Raw genomic sequence first — 15,731 nt, 5'->3', positions numbered from 1 at the left:
TCTCTCTCTCTCTCACACACACACACACACACGCTCCAGATCACATCCACGCCACACAGCGAAAGCACATGACCTCCCCCCAAGAATCCTGGGATCTGTAGTTTGTTAAGGGTACTGGGCATTGCAGCCCTCTGTGGGGGGTAAAGGGTGGCTCCAGGATCTTTGGGGAAGTGCTGTCAATGTGCATTAAACGTCTGTTGTGGGTGTGACTCCTGTTGCCTTTCTGAGAGCAGCACAAGCCCCAAGCAAGAGGGATCTCCTTGCTTCCAGTGACCTGGATTCTCACCCCTTGCACAATTCAGCCAGAGCACAAGAAGACCCTGGGGGCTCCTGCTGTGGGATCTGACCCAAGTGGGCCCATTGGACCAGCATCCTTTTCTCACAGTGGCCAGGCAGATCCCACCCAGCCATAGGAGCCCACTCCTAGGGGCCAAGGTCCCTTCAGCCCCCCCAAAATATCTGAGGGGCTGGGGCCCCCAAAGTTGGTGGGCATTGTCCTTCATATGCTGTGTGCGTGCCACATCTTGTGACTGGTTATGTGGGGTGGGACTTACCTGGGCCACCCCAATATTTTATTCAAGTTGGCACCCCTGCACCCCCCCTGGCATGCTGGAGGCCCCTCCCTTGCTGCGGCCTCATACCCCTTCCCAGGAGGACTGGCCAGGTCTTTCCTCTTGCAAGGTCCGGACAGGCACCTGACACAGTCAAGGCAATGTGTCACCTGCCAATTAGCTCAGAGTCATTAGCATTTTGAGCAGAGCACATTCTTGTTTGTTTTTATATATTTATATATTGCGGCAGCAACTAGCCCCAAGAGTGGAATGGCATCCATATAATCCGCTGCGGTGTCCTTGAGTAAGAGGCCGCAGGAGTGGGAAGAGGGACAGGTGAGTCCTCTTCCTCCAACCCTCATTCTTCGCAGACTCAGGTTGTCACCTGATCCCATCACCTGGCAGGAGTCAACTGGCTGGTCAGGTGTCTCCATCCCCACCTCCAGCCCAGATGCCTTCCGGTCCTTCTCTGCCTTGCAGCTGTGCACAAGTTTGGCTCTTCCCCTTTTCTGCTTTTCGTGAAGATACACGTCGTCTTGGATGGCTTTGGGGCAGGAAGGAGGTTCAGCATGCAATCCTCAAGTGGGTGGGGGAACCCCAAGGCCTTTCATCCGCCTCAGCCAATGACCTGCTTAGACTCTCTCCACCCGGGTGAGGGGGGGCTTTCTCCTTCCTCCACACCTTCCCTGTTTTTATTCCTTAAATCATTTTCCTCCCATTGGGAAGGAAGGGAAAGGACTTCAACTCCAAGGCTGGAGGAAAGGTGTGGGGTCCTTTCCCTGGCCCACCCACTTTTGCCGTCCTTCTAATGTCAGAGTTCTAATATCAGCAGGACAAGAGTCATGGGAGACATCAGGGCAGGGGTTCAAAAGAAATGGGGGACACCAGGCTTACCAGTAGTGCATGTGAAAAGGATCTAGGGTCTTGGTGGACCACAAACTTCACAGAGCTGCATCAAGAGGAGAAGATGGTGAAATGCAAACAGGGGACACAGAAAGGGCTGAACTCCTCAATGCCTTCTTTGCCTCAGTCTTCTCCGATAAAGAAAACAATGCCCGACCTGAAGAATTTGGAGCAAATGATTCAGCAAAGGAAACACAGCCCAGAATAACTAAGGAGATAGTACAAGAATACTTGGCTAGTTTAGATGGTCAAAGGCCTGGAAACGATGCCTTATGAGGAACGGCTAAGGGAGCTGGGCATGTTTAGCCTGGAGAAGAGGAGGTTAAGGGGTGATATGATAGCCATGTTCAAATATATAAAAGGATGTCACATAGAGGAGGGAGAAAGGTTGTTTTCTGCTGCTTCAGAGAAGCGGTCACGGAGCAATGGATCCAAACTACAAGAAAGAAGATTCCACCTAAACATTAGGAAGAACTTCCTGACAGTAAGAGCTGTTTGACAGTGGAATTTGCTGCCAAGGAGTGTGGTGGAGTCTCCTACTTTGGAGGTCTTTAAGCAGAGGCTTGACAACCATATGTCAGGAGTGCTCTGATGGGGTTTCCTGCTTGGCAGGGGGTTGGACTCGATGGCCCTTGGGGACTCTTCCAACTCTAGGATTCTATAACAGAAGTCAAGTGTCCAGATCAAGGGAAGTCAGAGTCCCTCTCTCTTCTGTCTTGGTCAGACCACACCTGCAATACGGTGTCCAATTCTGGGCACCACAATTTAAGAAGGATGTTGACAAGCTGGAACGTGTGCAGAGGAGGGCGACCAAGATGATCAAGGGTCTTATGAAGCCACATGAAAAATGGTTGGAGCTGGGAATGTTTAGCCTGGAAAAGATGAGACTGAGAGGAGATATGATAGCCATCTTCAAATATCTCAAGGGCTGTCACAGGGAAGAGGGAGCAAGCTTGTTTTCATTTTTCTAAATTTCATTTTCATAATTAAAACAATTAAAACAATAAACCAAATACAAAACACACATGTAGTTTTGACTTCCCTCCACCCCTTATTTTCATTTCCACTACATATTCTAATTGTTCCCAATATTTCCACTTTCTATTTTATAGCCTAATAACTGTTACTGCTGAATTTACTCTATTACTGTTAACTTTTTAATATGCTTACAGTAATTTTGCAGATAAACTACAAAGCATTTGCAATCTTTTTGAAATATTTTTCCATTCTTCCTTTGTTGGTATTGTGCCCCCTTTCCAATTCTGAGCATATATACCATTTGGGCTGCTGTAGTTGCATACATAAGAGATATTTCTGATCCTTTAATACGCTTACGCCTAAAAGAAAGCTTTTCTTTTAACTTTTAACAAATACTGTAATTTCTAAAAACATTTTTTTTGCAGCTCGTTATATATAATATCTTTTTGCATGTCCAGAAGCAAGCTTGTTTTCTCTTCCTCTGGAGGGCAGGACTTGAACCAATGGCTTCAGTTTACAAGAAAGGAGAATCCGACTCAGCAGTGGGAAGAACTTTCTGGTGGCAAGAGCTGTTGACTGTGGAACAGGACTCCATTGTAGACTCTCCTTCTTTGGGGGCTTTTAAGCAGTGGTTGGGAGGTCATTTGTCATGGATGCTTTACTTGAAATTCCTGCATTGAGAGGGTTAAACTAGATGACTCTTGGAATCCCTTCTAACTCAACAATTTAGGATTCTATGAAAAGGAGATCTCCCTCTCAAGGCTCTTTCTCTGCCCCCTAGAGAGGAAGGGAAGATGCTTCCATGGGATTGCTGGGTGATCATTTTATTTTATCCAATAACTAGAAGGCATGTTTCAAGGGGAATACGGCGTATTTGGTCAAAACTCGATGCAGGACAAAAATAGCAAACGCAACGTCCCATTTTAATGTCTTAATGGAAGTTTATTTTAATTCGCAACAACATGGAAACAGGCAGATAAAAGTGTTGGAAAAATTAATGGCCATCCGTTGTGACAACCATTCATGACATTCCAAGGAGCACATCGGAGCCACCGGAGTCCCAGGGACAGGAAGTGACAAACGCATTTCTGGAGGCAGAATCAGCCCCAACTCCTCAGCTGCAGAAGATTAATGGTGGCTCATGGCACACTTGGGTGGATGATCAACTCCTAGGTGTCCTACTTTATGGAGGACAGTCCTCACTTTGAAGGCCTGTCCTGGTCCGGTTGAAAGGCAAGGGAGAGGAAGAAGAGAGAGCTATACTACCTTTGCATCTATACATGTACAATGTAGATAATAATAATAATAATAATAATAATAATAATAATAATAATAACAACCCGCCCTCCCGGTCCAGAACCAGGCTCAGGCTGTCTAACATCAAAATAAATAATACATTAAGGCATCAAATTACAGATATACTGTAAATCGCCCTGTGATCCTTGGGTGAAGGCAGTATAGAAACTTAATAAACAAAAAAATGAGTAATAATGCAGCAGCATGTGCAAACTGTAGATAAATGTGTCCTTTTGTGAGGGGAACTTTTCATGCTGCTCCTCAAGCCCATCAGGTCCTTTCAAAATGCTCTCATGAGAGCAGGTGGCTCACCCTCAGGTGAGATGGGACCGGACGTCCTCTGTGGTTTGTGAGCAGATTTGTCATCCTACGTAAAAGGCAAGGTGACCAGTATTGTTCTGTGCCTTGGATGAAGGCTTTTGTGGTGCTGGCAAGTACCAGACCCAAGATGCTTTCCCTTCTTGTCTTGCAGTGGAAGTTTTCCCTTGACTGTGTGTGGCAAAGGCCCCCCCCCCCCGCCCCGGGCAGCTGTCTTCCTTCCGCTCGGCTGCAGAGAGGGAATCTCCTTCCGGCTGCAGATTCCAGGACAGGCCTGTGCAACTGTCCAAGGGGCAGGCAAAGGACAGAGAAGCCACAGGTCATTTGTGCTGATGCCAAACGCCTCGTGGCATCCAAGCCCCCCCCCCCCCTGAAGAGCCCTCCTGGCTTGTGGTTCAACAAGCAAATCTGCTCCTTGCTCCTTGGGGTCCAGGACACGTTGCAAGAGCACCAGGCAGGATGAGGCCTCCGGTTCCACAGACCCTTTAGGAGGAACGTGACCTTTGGAGACCTCAGGGGCTGAAGAGGATCCCCTTGAGTAAGACAGGGGGGCATACATCAGGGATTTCCTGGACAAGTCCAGTTTTGGGGGGCCAGCACATTTTGGATTAAATGTCCAGGTTTTGGGGGTTTTCTTTTTTCTTTTGCTTCTTTCACTATTTTTTAATGCGCTGTGTCCCAGAACAGAGAGCAGACATCGAGTGGCCTGGAGCAGCCTGGCGGGGGCCATGCTAGGCCCCTTGCCAGTCTCCCCAGTCGCCTGGCCTTGCCTGACCTTCCCAGGGTCGCTCAGCCTCCCATCATGAGCAGGAGGCCAAAGACAGCAAAGGGAAGAGAGAGGAGGGAAGAAGGGGGCAGCAGCAGGGAGGGGGCGAGCGAGGGAGTTGGGGGGGGTCTGAGTTTTTGATCCCCAGAATATGGCAGCCCTAGAGTAAGATCGCTGTGCAGCCTCACTCGACTTCCCAGAAGTCACCCCCTGCCCTAGAGCAAGGAATTGGGGGAGGCAAGAGGGGTCTCCATCACTTCTCAGGGCAGCAAAGAAGATTTACAGTAGATGCATGAAAACGGACACAGCCAATAAACACCAGAAAGGCCGACTGAAACACGATGGGCCAGTGAGGCTGCCCTGCGGAGAACGCTCCAGAGTTAAAGTTCTGGGCTGCCCTTCGTTGGAGGCTTTAAGCAGAGGCTGAATGGCCGTCTTAGAATCCTAGAACTGTAGAGTTTGCAGGGACCCCGAGGGTCATCTAGCCCAACCCCCGGCCATGTAGGGATTTCAACTGAAGCATCCCAGGAGGGTGGCCATCCAGCCTCTGCTGAAGATGTCAGGAGTGCTTGTCCAAAGCGGAGAAGAGCCCTCGGGAGCCAGCCAGACCCCAGAGCTAGGTGCACCCGGAAGCAGCAGGGAAACTGAGGCAGCTGGCTTTAAATCAGCTTTAATAGATGCCAAGCTCCTTCCAGTCCCTGACTGAAAGCCCCCCGGGAGCTCAGAAGCCGAGCGGGTGAGCAGCCACAACGCCTCCATTCTTCACCAGGGCATCGGAGATCAGCTTCATGCCGGCAAAGGACTCCTCCCAGGCCAGTGAATTGGCTTCCCGCAGAGCCTGGCGGACGCGCTGGAAGGCCTGCGGGACACAGGAGGAGCGTCACCCACCAACGCGGGAGACCGGTCACGGCCACCCGACACAGGGCAGCAGCCACAGGCACCCAGGGCACTGCCAGGCCCACAGGGAAAAGCTGGCGAAGGAGGGAAGCTTTGGGTCCTTCCAGGGCACAGCTGCCCTGCCTGGGCAAGAGCTGGCACGGGGCTGGCACCCTGTGAGCCACCTTGTCCTTGGCCCCGGGGGAGACCCATCAGCAGTGAGGCTTCCTCCAGGCCGGCGGAAGCTTCAAAGAGCCACAGCCAGGTGCTCTGGCGAGAGGCCCAAATAACTCCCTGCAATTATGGCTAATTGAGGAGAGAAGCATTTCACACCTGGTTACATCCTGCAAGGCTCAACTCCTGCCCCAGGACTGGGAGGCGGAGGAGGAGGAGGAGGAATGGATCACCCTGCAGGAAACGGGGGCTGGGGGAGGGGCAGCCAGGGGGAGGAAGTCTGGGTCTGAGAAGCCTCTGTGGGGCCAAGGCAGATCCAAGGGGGTGAGGGGCCGGAGGGAGGACATGGCTGAGCCCAGGCCGAGGAAGGGGCTGCGGGGGTCCTCCTCCCACCCACCCCCCTTGCCTCATGGCACCACGTCCGGCACAAGAGCTCCTCGTGCTGCGCTGCCGGCTGCTTCAGCAAAAGAGAGCGGCTGGCCCTGCAAGAAGAAAGAGGGAGCGAGGGAAGGCCAGAGCCCACAGGAGGGGAGCCCAGAGCCCAACACAGGCCCCCCAGGGGACAGAGCCTGGGGGCAAACCGTGGGCCCCTTTGCTCTCGCCCTGCAAAGGCAGACTCCCTACCTGGAGAGAGCCACAGCCATGGCGTAGATGTCAATGGCAGAGTCCGCCACGCGCTTCAGGTGGAACTGCTGGTCTGATGGAGGAATTGGGGGGGGGGAGAGGGGGCGTCAGGCAAGATTTGGGGCAGCTGGCCTGGCCTCTGCTTCTCACTCCAGAAATTGCTAAGGAGGTGAGTTTGCTTTTGCAGGCAGACTTGGATTATCCCCCCCCCCCGACCCATGGACCTGCCCCACTGTGTGGCCCCCCCAACAGCCCTTCCCAAGAACACCCACAGGAGGTTGTGGGGCCTGGCTGGCCCCCCACCTTTGACAAGAGGCCTCCACGCCCCACCTCAGAAAGCCAGGCTGGGGTCTCTCCCCTGCCTGGTCAGGCCCTGCTCCCCATGGCTCCTGATCCAGGGAGGGACTCGAGGTCCAAAGCAGGGCCTGCCTTTTGTTGGGGGGCAGGGGGGGTACCTGCCACTGCAGCTCCGTATTTCAGCAGCAGACTCTCAACCGCTTCACCAAGCAGATCAATGGCCTTGGTGACCTGGACGGAGGAAGGGCAAAGGGCAGGGCTAGCCTGGCATGTCCACACATGCCCACACCCCTCCGCCCCCCCCAGGCTGAAAATAGTCCTGATGGGGGCCAGCAGCTCTTCCTTTACAGGCCCCTCCCTGTTTCTCCATCAGCTGCTCTTTGCATATTTACAGTACCTACAGGCGCAGAGATGGCATCTCAGAAAGACCAGGCTGAAGAACCAGCTGGAAAGTGATGGTCCTGTGGGTCAGGAGCCTCAGCCCCCCACCCCACCCCTGGGGGACAACATCCACCTCTCAGGCAGCCGGCACCTCTGGACCCTCTGGAGTGAGAGGAGCTTGCCCTTCCAGGCACCACCTGGGGACAGGTGTGGAGGGGGCTCTGGCACCCTGCTCTGGAAGAACACCCCATGCAGACACCCACGTAGGGCAGGGGTGGGGAACCTTCAATCCATGGGCCCACTTCATCCTGCCAAGGGGTCTCATTTGACCCACATTTCTCTCACGCCAGGCCTACCTGCCCGTCAGCTGATGTCACCGGGAATGTCAGCTGATGGGAGGACAGGGAACTGGATCACACAGCCAAGGCAACAGGATTCAATTTCTGCTCATCAGCTGATAGGCAGGAGTTAAAACCCTTTGCAAAAGCACTCTCTGAAGCAGCTCTGTCCTTCTTAAACAATCAGGGGCAGAAGCAGGAAGATCAGCCTGTATCTTACTGGCTTCGTTCTGCTATCTGCCACACAGACCCCCACCATCACCACCACATACTGTCCACTTAGAGAAAGTGCCCAAAGCTGCTCCAAAGAGTGCTTTTGCAAAGGGCTTTAAGGCAGCCCCAACCACATGTCAAATCTGGTCCTTGAGGCTGATCCAGATCCTGTGGGTCATTGAGCCAAAAAGCTTACCCGACTTGGGGTGTCCTCTTCACTGGCACAATGGAAAGAGGAGCTAAAGTTGCAACAGCATCTCAGGATAGGCGCAAGGGGGGACCTGGTGCTTTGGAGGGGACCAGTTTTTGCTGGTAATGTAACAAGTGTCTGCACACAAAGATTATTTGTGTACATAGCTCTGTACATCTCCAAGGTTTGCTTCCTTGCCAGCACATGGAACCAATCACAGCTGAGCTCCAAACTCCTTTTTATCCCACCATGATGTCTCACCAGAGTCGCGCAGTCCTCCAGGTCTGGGTGAACATCACACTGCAGAGAGAGGCCACTGGGAAGCCCAACTTTCCTGCAGTGGAAGGAGAAAGGAAAGGAGATGTGCAGAACTTGGAAGAGGAACAGAACTGTCAGTTGGACATTCAAGATAGAAATCAGAAGGTTGATGGAGAGCAAACCAGGGAGTCTGTGGGCTGTCACTCCTGGCTGTTGCATCAGACCAGAGGGTAAAAAACGGTAAAAGCTCCAGTCTACTTGCACTTCATGCTTTCGAACTGCTAGGGTGGCAGGAGCTGGAACAGAGAAACAGGCGCTCAGCCCGTCGTGCGGATTCAAACCACCAACCTTCCAATCGGCAAGCCCAAGAGACCACAGTTCCACCCACTCCCCCTCAGACCAGAGGAACACCCCAGGCACCCGCTTCTGCCCCCAAGCTGGACATGGGGGCTCACAGCCCCCCCAATAGCCCCAGACATGCTCCTCACCGCTTGGCTCTCATGACAATCTCCTTGCAGAGGGCTTCCACCTTCCCCACCGGATTGGAGAGGGACTTCTGCAGGCGCTGCAGCTCCTCTCCAGCATGCTATGGGCAGAGAGAGAGGTTCAGCCCCAAGGCTGTTTCTGTGAAAGAGATGGGAGGGGGGCACCCCACCCCTCCGGTTTCCCCCAGAGTCTTGGGTCAACCTGGAGCAGAGTAGAGGGCAGCTCCAGCCCATGAACTGGGGAACTTCCTCTAAGGTTCCTGCCCACAAAGGACCCACGGACAAGCCATGGAAGAAGGGGCAGCCCAGCAAGGGAGGGCTGCCAGAGAGATTCTGACCTGGGTCAGGGAGAAAGCTCTGCTACGAACTCCTTTGGGCTTCTCAGCCTCCACTAGAAAACAAAACAAATGGCGGCCGACCTCATGGGGTTGGAGTGAATATGGTGCTGGCAAAAGGACAACTGTCCAGGACATCTGCCGGGGCTCCTGGTTCACTCCTGGGGGGCCTCTGAGTGCTTTCTCCCAGTCTCCACAGGGTGGGAGCCACCAGCAGCAGTCAGGCAGAAGACCATGGCTCAGGGGGCAGAGCACCCTCTTTGCACTCAGAAAGTCCTGGGTTCCATCCGCCATGGCAGCATTTCCAGGTATTGTTGGGAGTGTCCCCTGTTGTTTTGCTCTGGTATTCCTGGCTGGTGTCCTTGTTTTTTGTCCAAGGGAGCCCTCAGATTTCTCTGTTAACACCTGCCTCAAATCCTGGGGAGCTGCTGCTGCCAGTCAGTGTAGGAAGTGCTAAACTAGATGGACCCCAGGAAGGCAGCTTCTTGTGCTCTTATTGCCATCTAGTGGCGCGTCCTGAGGGCTTTGATTGACACTTGTGACAGCCAAGGAGAGGCTGAGTGAATTCTGAGAAGGCCAACGAGGTGTCAGGGCCAGTGGGAGGGCGGCCCTGGTGAAAGGCAGGGGTGGGGGCTCACCTTCATGCCCCCCAGCGCCACAAATAGGCGGAGGATGTCATTGGTGCCCTCAAAGATGCGGAAGATCCTCACGTCTCGCAGGACTTTCTCCACTCCCGTCTCCTGGCCAAAGGAAGCAAGGTCACCTCCACTGGCCTGAGACTCTTGCCCGGTTGGGGCCAACAGGAGCCGCCCCTGCAAGCCCCCCACCTCTGCCACCCAGGCAGGAGCACTGACCTTCATGTAGCCCATCCCACCCAGGATCTGGATGGCTTCATCGGTCACTGTCCAGGCTGCTTCCTGTGGATGGAAACAGCCCAAGGCAGCAAGGGCAGCCTCAGCTGATCTGGGGCCACCACCCCAAAGGCCTTGCTGGCCAGACAGGTGCCTCCTCTGGGGCCGGAAGCAGGAGGCCAACAGGGAACGGGTCAGGAGGATGCAGCACTTCTAACAGGCCAGGGAGGGGCAAGTCAGGAATTCAGAGTCAAGGAGTGCCTCCTCAAGCACTCAAGAGGGTGCCCCCCAGCCCCCCCAACTCGTGCCCCACCCCCCTGCGAGGCCAATCAGTTTCTGCCTAGCAGAGAGGGTGGGCTGAGGGATGGAGATTTGGGAGAGCAGGCCTGGCTTCCTTGGAGAGACAGGCCCCCCACCAACCCACCCAGTGGCGAAGCTGCATCCTCTGCTACAGGGTGGAGAGCAGGCGGGGGCGTGGTGAGCATCCCGGGGGCACAATGATGCCACCCTACTGGAACAGTGGTGCCGGGGGTGGTCCGCTCCCTCCGCACTCCCATTCCTCCGCCAGTGGACCCACCCATCCACTCACCGAGGCGAAGATCTTGCTGATGGCGGCCTCCAGGCGGTAGTCGGGCACCTTCATGTCCATGTTGGCACTCAGCACGTAAGCCATGGCCTGGAAGGGGCGGGCAGAGGCACCGCTGGGCACCCGGCAGTGGAATCCCTCCAAGGCGCAGCCGCCTCTTCCCGCCCCCCAGGGCCTGTCCTCAGGCGTCGGGCCAGACGCCCCCCCCCTCACCTCGGTCACGTAGAGCAGCATCGCCATGCGCGCCAGCTTCTCCTGGATGGTGCCAAAGCGGCTCAGGGCGCTCCCGAACTGCCGCCGGCTGGCCGCGTGCTCCACCTGCGGGCGGGTCGGGGCAGGGCCTCAGCGCGGGCGCGGCGGCTCCCTCCCTCGCTCCGGCCCCCCGACGGCAGCCCCGCTCACCGCCTTGCGGAGGACGCCGCGCATGGTGCCGGCCAGCGCCGAGGCCATCCCGAAGCGCCCGTTGTTGAGGATGTGCATGGCCACCTGGAAGCCGCGCCCCCGGCCGCCCAGCAGGTTCTCCGCCGGCACCTGCACGCCGTCGAAGTGGACCTCGGCCGTGTTGGAGCACTTGATGCCCATCTTCTGCTCCGGGGGGCCGCTAGAGGGAGAGCGGGGCTCAGGACTCGGGGGCGCAGGGCGGCGCGCTCGGCTCCAGCCCGGTCCCCGCGCAGCCGACGGCGCAACCAGCCGCGTCCCTTGAGGCTCCTGCGCCGGTGGCGGCGACCCAGGGGCGAGGGAAGCGCACTCTGCCCGCGTCCCGAGGCTATTCCCTCCTCCCAAGTTCCCCGGAGCGTGGCCGCCGGTCCCGGCATCTCCCTGTGCTCCTCTCGCCCCGCGGGGCTCACCTGGTGACGCCCTTGAAGGCCCTCTCGACGATGAAGGCCGAGATCTTGTCCTTCTCCTCGCCCGTCGTCACGTCCTTGACGCGCGTCTTGGCGAAGACCGTGAAGATCTCGGCGGTGCCGCCGTTACTGGAACCGAGAGGAGTCAGCGAGTGCGCGGGGAAGCCCGCTGCGCCACCCGGGGGGGGGGTCCTGATCCGGATCTGTCCCTCACCTGATCCAGATCTTGCCCCCATTGAGGGTGTAATAGCGCTCGCAGGGACTGAGCTCCGCCGTCGTCTGGATGGAGGCGGCGTCGGACCCGCTCGACGGCTCCGTCAGGCAGAAGGCGGCGTAAACCTCGCCTGGCGCAAGGAGAGACGAGCCGCTCGTTCGACGGGGCGACCCGGCCGGCGGGCTCCCGGGACCCTCAGAGGCAGCCAGCGCCCCTCCGAGGTTGGGCGCGCCGTCCCCGGGCGTCTGGGCGTCGGCTAGGCTGGCCTCTCACCCCTGCGGCTGCTCGGCGGAAGGAGACCCGACGGCTCCCGCCCGCGCCCCCTGCCTGGTTTGGGCTTCCGACAGCGCTGCTGCCCTCGCCGCCCCGCAGGTCTCGTTTCAGGGAGGGGGGGGGTTGTCTTACCAGTTGCCAACTTGGGCAGGTATTTCTCCTTCTGGCTTTTTGTGCCAAAGAGCAGGATCCCCTTGAAGCCGATGGACTGGTGGGCACCGAGGGCGATGCCCACCCCGAGGTCGTGCATCCCGACCACCTCCACCATGCGGGCATACTGGGGGGTGAATTGCTCTGAGGTTGGCATCACGCGGGGCAGGCAGCCATTGATTCACCCAGCCCCACAAGGCAAAGATGGAGGAGGGGTCTCCCCAGGGAGATGAGTTCCCCTTGGCCCATCACACCTGGAGCATCAGTGCGCACCCACCCACCCCACCACCCACCCATGCTCCCACATCTCTGCGTGGGCAGGGGCTGCACGAATGGGGAATTCTGGCCCCTTCTCTGCCTCACTCCCCCCCCCCTATATCAAAGACCTCCTCCTCCCCAGAGTCCCATTGGACCCCCCCCCATCAGTCCCTCTCACCTGCGTGTTGGTGAGCCCGATGCCCCCCAGCTCCTCAGGCACCTGGAGGCCAAAGCAGCCGAGGTCCTTGAGGCCGGCCAGGGTCTCCTCCTGGATGCTCTCCAGTTCCTCGTTGGCAGCTGGGTCGTTCACTTCCTGCCCACCGTTTGAAAAGAACAAAGCAAAGGCAGACCCTCCCCTAAGGCCCCTTTCCTGTGGCAGGGAGTTCCAGGGAAGATTTGGCCTAAACAAGAGGCCTCCTTCTAGGACGGGTTTGCCCAAAAGAAAAAGGGGGAAAGAGAGAGCTGTCTTCTGATCCGAAGGGTCTTTCCAAGTTAACAGCTGTGGATACATTTGGAGTCAAGGATCTAAGGGGCAAATTACTCAACACCCAAGACGGAAGAATTAGGTTTTGTTTTTTAAAGGATTTCAAAAGTGAAATCTGAAAAGGTGGGAAATGATACTTTTGCCGGATTTTGCATGTCTGAGCAATGTTTTTCCAGCTTTATACGCTTCCCTCCAGGGCAGGATTTGTTCTTGTGTGGACAAGTGCCCAGATGTGCCCTCTCAGATGCCCACCCAATATTGTTATGCACAGCTGCCCAGGGCACCCAAAGATGGTTGCTGGCTTAATTTGGCAAAATGGAAAGTGCAGGCCTCCTCACCCTCACTCACCTCGAAGAAGCGGGTGCAGGGATCCACCATGGCCTGCAGGGACTGCGCTTGCTCCGGGGAGAGAACTGGAGGGGGCAGAGCGGCGGGTGGGTCAGCAGGAGGATCAAACCCCTCACCCCACCCCCACCCCAGAGACCCCTGCTGGCTGAGGCGGCTCCTGCTCCTACCTGAAGGGAAAGGGAAGACGTTCTCGGGGGCCAGGTGCCCGTTGAATATGTTTGTGACAAAAGATGTTGATTCCTGAAAGAAAAGGCGATGCTTCCTGTTTGGGGGGGGCTGGGGGGCACAACAGAGCTCATGCCCTGGCAGCTTCCAGTGGGTGCAGGACCCCTCCTCTCTCCCTCCATGCCCCTTGTGGAGGGGATGCTTTCCCGTCTCAGTGGTCCCCTCCTGAGCCGCAAGGCCGCCTTGAACCCGCTTCCCACCTCCTGCCAAAGCACCTGCTGCCCAGCGTGCCTTCTCTCAGGGTGGGGGCAGCCAAAAGGAGTCCCAGGCAGCCTCACGCAGGGCGGGGGCAACGCAAAGCAGGGGGGCTGAGTGACAACAGCCCGCACTCACCTTGTTGGCATGGCTGGAATAGCTCACCTTCTGGTCAGGCACAAGATAGGAGGGAGGCAGCAGCCTGGGAGAGGAAGGGCAGGAAATCACTGAGGACAGCCCTCCCCCCCCCCCCCGCCAGCCTGTGTGGTAGGCAGCCCCTGGCCCCCATGAAGCCAGTGAGATGCAGCAGCCAGCTCAGACCTCTGGACCCACTGAACCTCTCAGGTAGACTGAGGCACCTGCCAAGGTGGGGGGAGTGAGCTAGCTAAGCCTGGCAGGACAGCTGACTCTATGGCGTTAACCCCTTCATGCATTCATCCGACTCAAGCATGCTGGTTATGTGAGGCCGGTCATCCCACAATGCACTCTGTGGTGCCCTGCCAAGACCAGCAGCCCCTGTGCCAGGTCCCTCCCCCACAGCACATGGCCCAGAGCCCCCTCCACCTCCATCATCCTGCGGTGACTTAGAGGGGCTTCTGCCCCCCCCCCCCGCCTTTGTTTCTGCTGTGCCAGGCATACCTGAGGCTGGATTTGGCCCACAGCTGTCTCCACCACTTGAGCCCCATCCCTCGCTGGATCAGGCGCAACATCCTCTCTGCTTGGGGAGGTGGTCTGAGGTCAGTGGCACAGAGCACCTGCTTGGCATGCAGAAGGATCTGTGCTCAGTCCCTGGCAGCATCTCCAGGGGCGGCTGGGAAAGTCCCCTGCCTAAAATCTTGGGGTGCCATTGCTGCCAGTCGGTGAAGGCAGCATGGAGCTAGATGGACCCAGTGGTCTGCACTGGTAGTTTCCTGTGCCCCTACTCCTGCCCCCTTCTGTGCAGCCCCTCTCACCCCCTGCCAGGCAAGGGGGAGATTATTATTTCCTTGCTGGGCTTGGTCTCTGGCACCCGCTAGGCTGGGCATGGAGTGAGGGGTGGCCCTGCCTTGATACTTGCCACCCAGCACCCGTCCCTTGGGGGGCCTGGCCTCTTCACCACGGGGAGCCACTCAGTCTCGCTGTTGTGGGAGCAGCTGAGGACAGAAGTTCCCTCCAGGAAGAGGCAAGTTGAGCAAGAAGCAAGGAGCCCAACTTACCTACAAAATGCAGCAGCAGGAGGAGGAGGAGGAGGGGAGCCCTAACTGGGGAGCCATGCTGTGCTCCTTCAGTGTGACACCACCGTTTCCAGGGTAATGTCACAGAGCTCTGTGATGTCATCTTAATAATAATAATAATAATAATAATAATAATAATAATAATAATAATAATAATTATTATTATTATTATTATTATTATTATTATTATTTATTTATACCCTGCCCATCTGGCTGAGTTTCCCCCGCCACACTGGATGGCTCCCAACAGAAGTAAAAGCACAATAAAACACCAGACATTAAAAGCTTCCCTGAACAGGGCTGCCTTCAGATGTCTTTTAAAAATAGGATAGCTGCTTATTTCCCTGACATCTGATGGGAGGGCGTTCCACAGGGCGGATACCACCACCGAGAAGGCCCTCTTGCCCTGTTAAGGCCCCACCCTCCCTTTTGGCACTGGGGCCTGCCAATTCCTAAGAGGAAATATTCCCTGCAAACCAGCATGGGGGTGGACTTGATGATCCTTGGGGGTCCCTTCCAACTCTACAATCACAGTGATTCTGTCACTCCATGAAGTGTCCCAGGAGCTGCACCCAGAGGCACTGAGGGTCATGGTCAGGGCACCCTGACCTGCCACCAGGAGGCTCCCAGGTTGACTTGGGTCTCTGCCACAATCTCAACGGAGCCTTTGAGAAAGCCCCTCTCTTGCCCCCGGCCACAGATGCACCCCCCATGCTCTTTCCCTCGGTTATCAAGGGCTGCTTCCACTTACGGTGGGGTGGGGCGTGCTTTGCACATGCTCAGAGGCTTTCTTAGTAGGGCTGGGTGACTTCATTATGACTTTAATAGTGAGAATCTCCAAATGCTGAAGATGTCTTGGTTATTTTGACTTGTTGGACACTGCCGAGCGCAGAGCACCTTGCTGCCAAAGAGGGGAGTGGGGTGCCTGCCCCACCGCCACCACTTGGGGCTCCCCACTCTGCGCCCACCATGACTGCAGGCGGCCTGTTTTGGCCAGGCGTGCTGCGAGGAGGCCAGCAGGGGGCAGAGGTCTTCAAGTCTTCCTGGGGCTGAGCTGGGTGGCAGCTGGTCGAGAGGGATCCCTGGGAGGCCGGCTGGGTGCAAG

General features: G+C 56.5%; 1 protein-coding gene across 10 annotated transcripts; it reads right to left on the bottom strand.

Moving 5' to 3' along the window:
- Window positions 1-5,466: 5,466 nt before the first annotated feature.
- LOC308585486 (very long-chain specific acyl-CoA dehydrogenase, mitochondrial-like) lies at window positions 5,467-14,699 on the bottom strand. 10 transcript variants are annotated; one of them, XR_014007429.1, is made up of 21 exons: window positions 14,609-14,699; window positions 14,052-14,167; window positions 13,551-13,614; window positions 13,160-13,232; window positions 12,993-13,057; window positions 12,339-12,530; window positions 11,885-12,029; window positions 11,480-11,609; window positions 11,269-11,394; window positions 10,823-11,021; window positions 10,634-10,738; window positions 10,424-10,510; window positions 9,838-9,900; window positions 9,622-9,723; window positions 8,652-8,749; window positions 8,167-8,239; window positions 7,912-8,043; window positions 6,942-7,014; window positions 6,487-6,559; window positions 6,022-6,344; window positions 5,467-5,671 (listed from the first exon to the last, which is right to left on the bottom strand). XR_014007429.1 is itself a non-coding variant. In XM_081191169.1 (21 exons), the coding sequence occupies exons 2-21, from the start codon at window positions 14,120-14,122 to the stop codon at window positions 5,534-5,536; spliced, it is 2,085 nt and encodes a 694-aa protein (XP_081047295.1). In that variant the 5' UTR covers window positions 14,123-14,167; window positions 14,609-14,699; the 3' UTR covers window positions 5,467-5,533. The 10 variants fall into 10 exon arrangements, 1 of the variants encoding a protein (XP_081047295.1); XR_014007431.1 differs by having other exon boundaries at window positions 9,622-9,720; XR_014007432.1 differs by having other exon boundaries at window positions 12,339-12,473.
- Between the last annotated feature and the right edge of the window lie 1,032 nt (window positions 14,700-15,731).

Source organism: Podarcis bocagei (genome assembly GCF_964188305.1).
Source record: "Podarcis bocagei genome assembly, chromosome: 4".
In the NCBI taxonomy this organism is placed as follows: Eukaryota; Metazoa; Chordata; class Lepidosauria; order Squamata; family Lacertidae; genus Podarcis; species Podarcis bocagei.
Note: the sequence above shows the minus strand (reverse complement) of the source record. Positions and strands in the feature narration are given on the sequence as shown.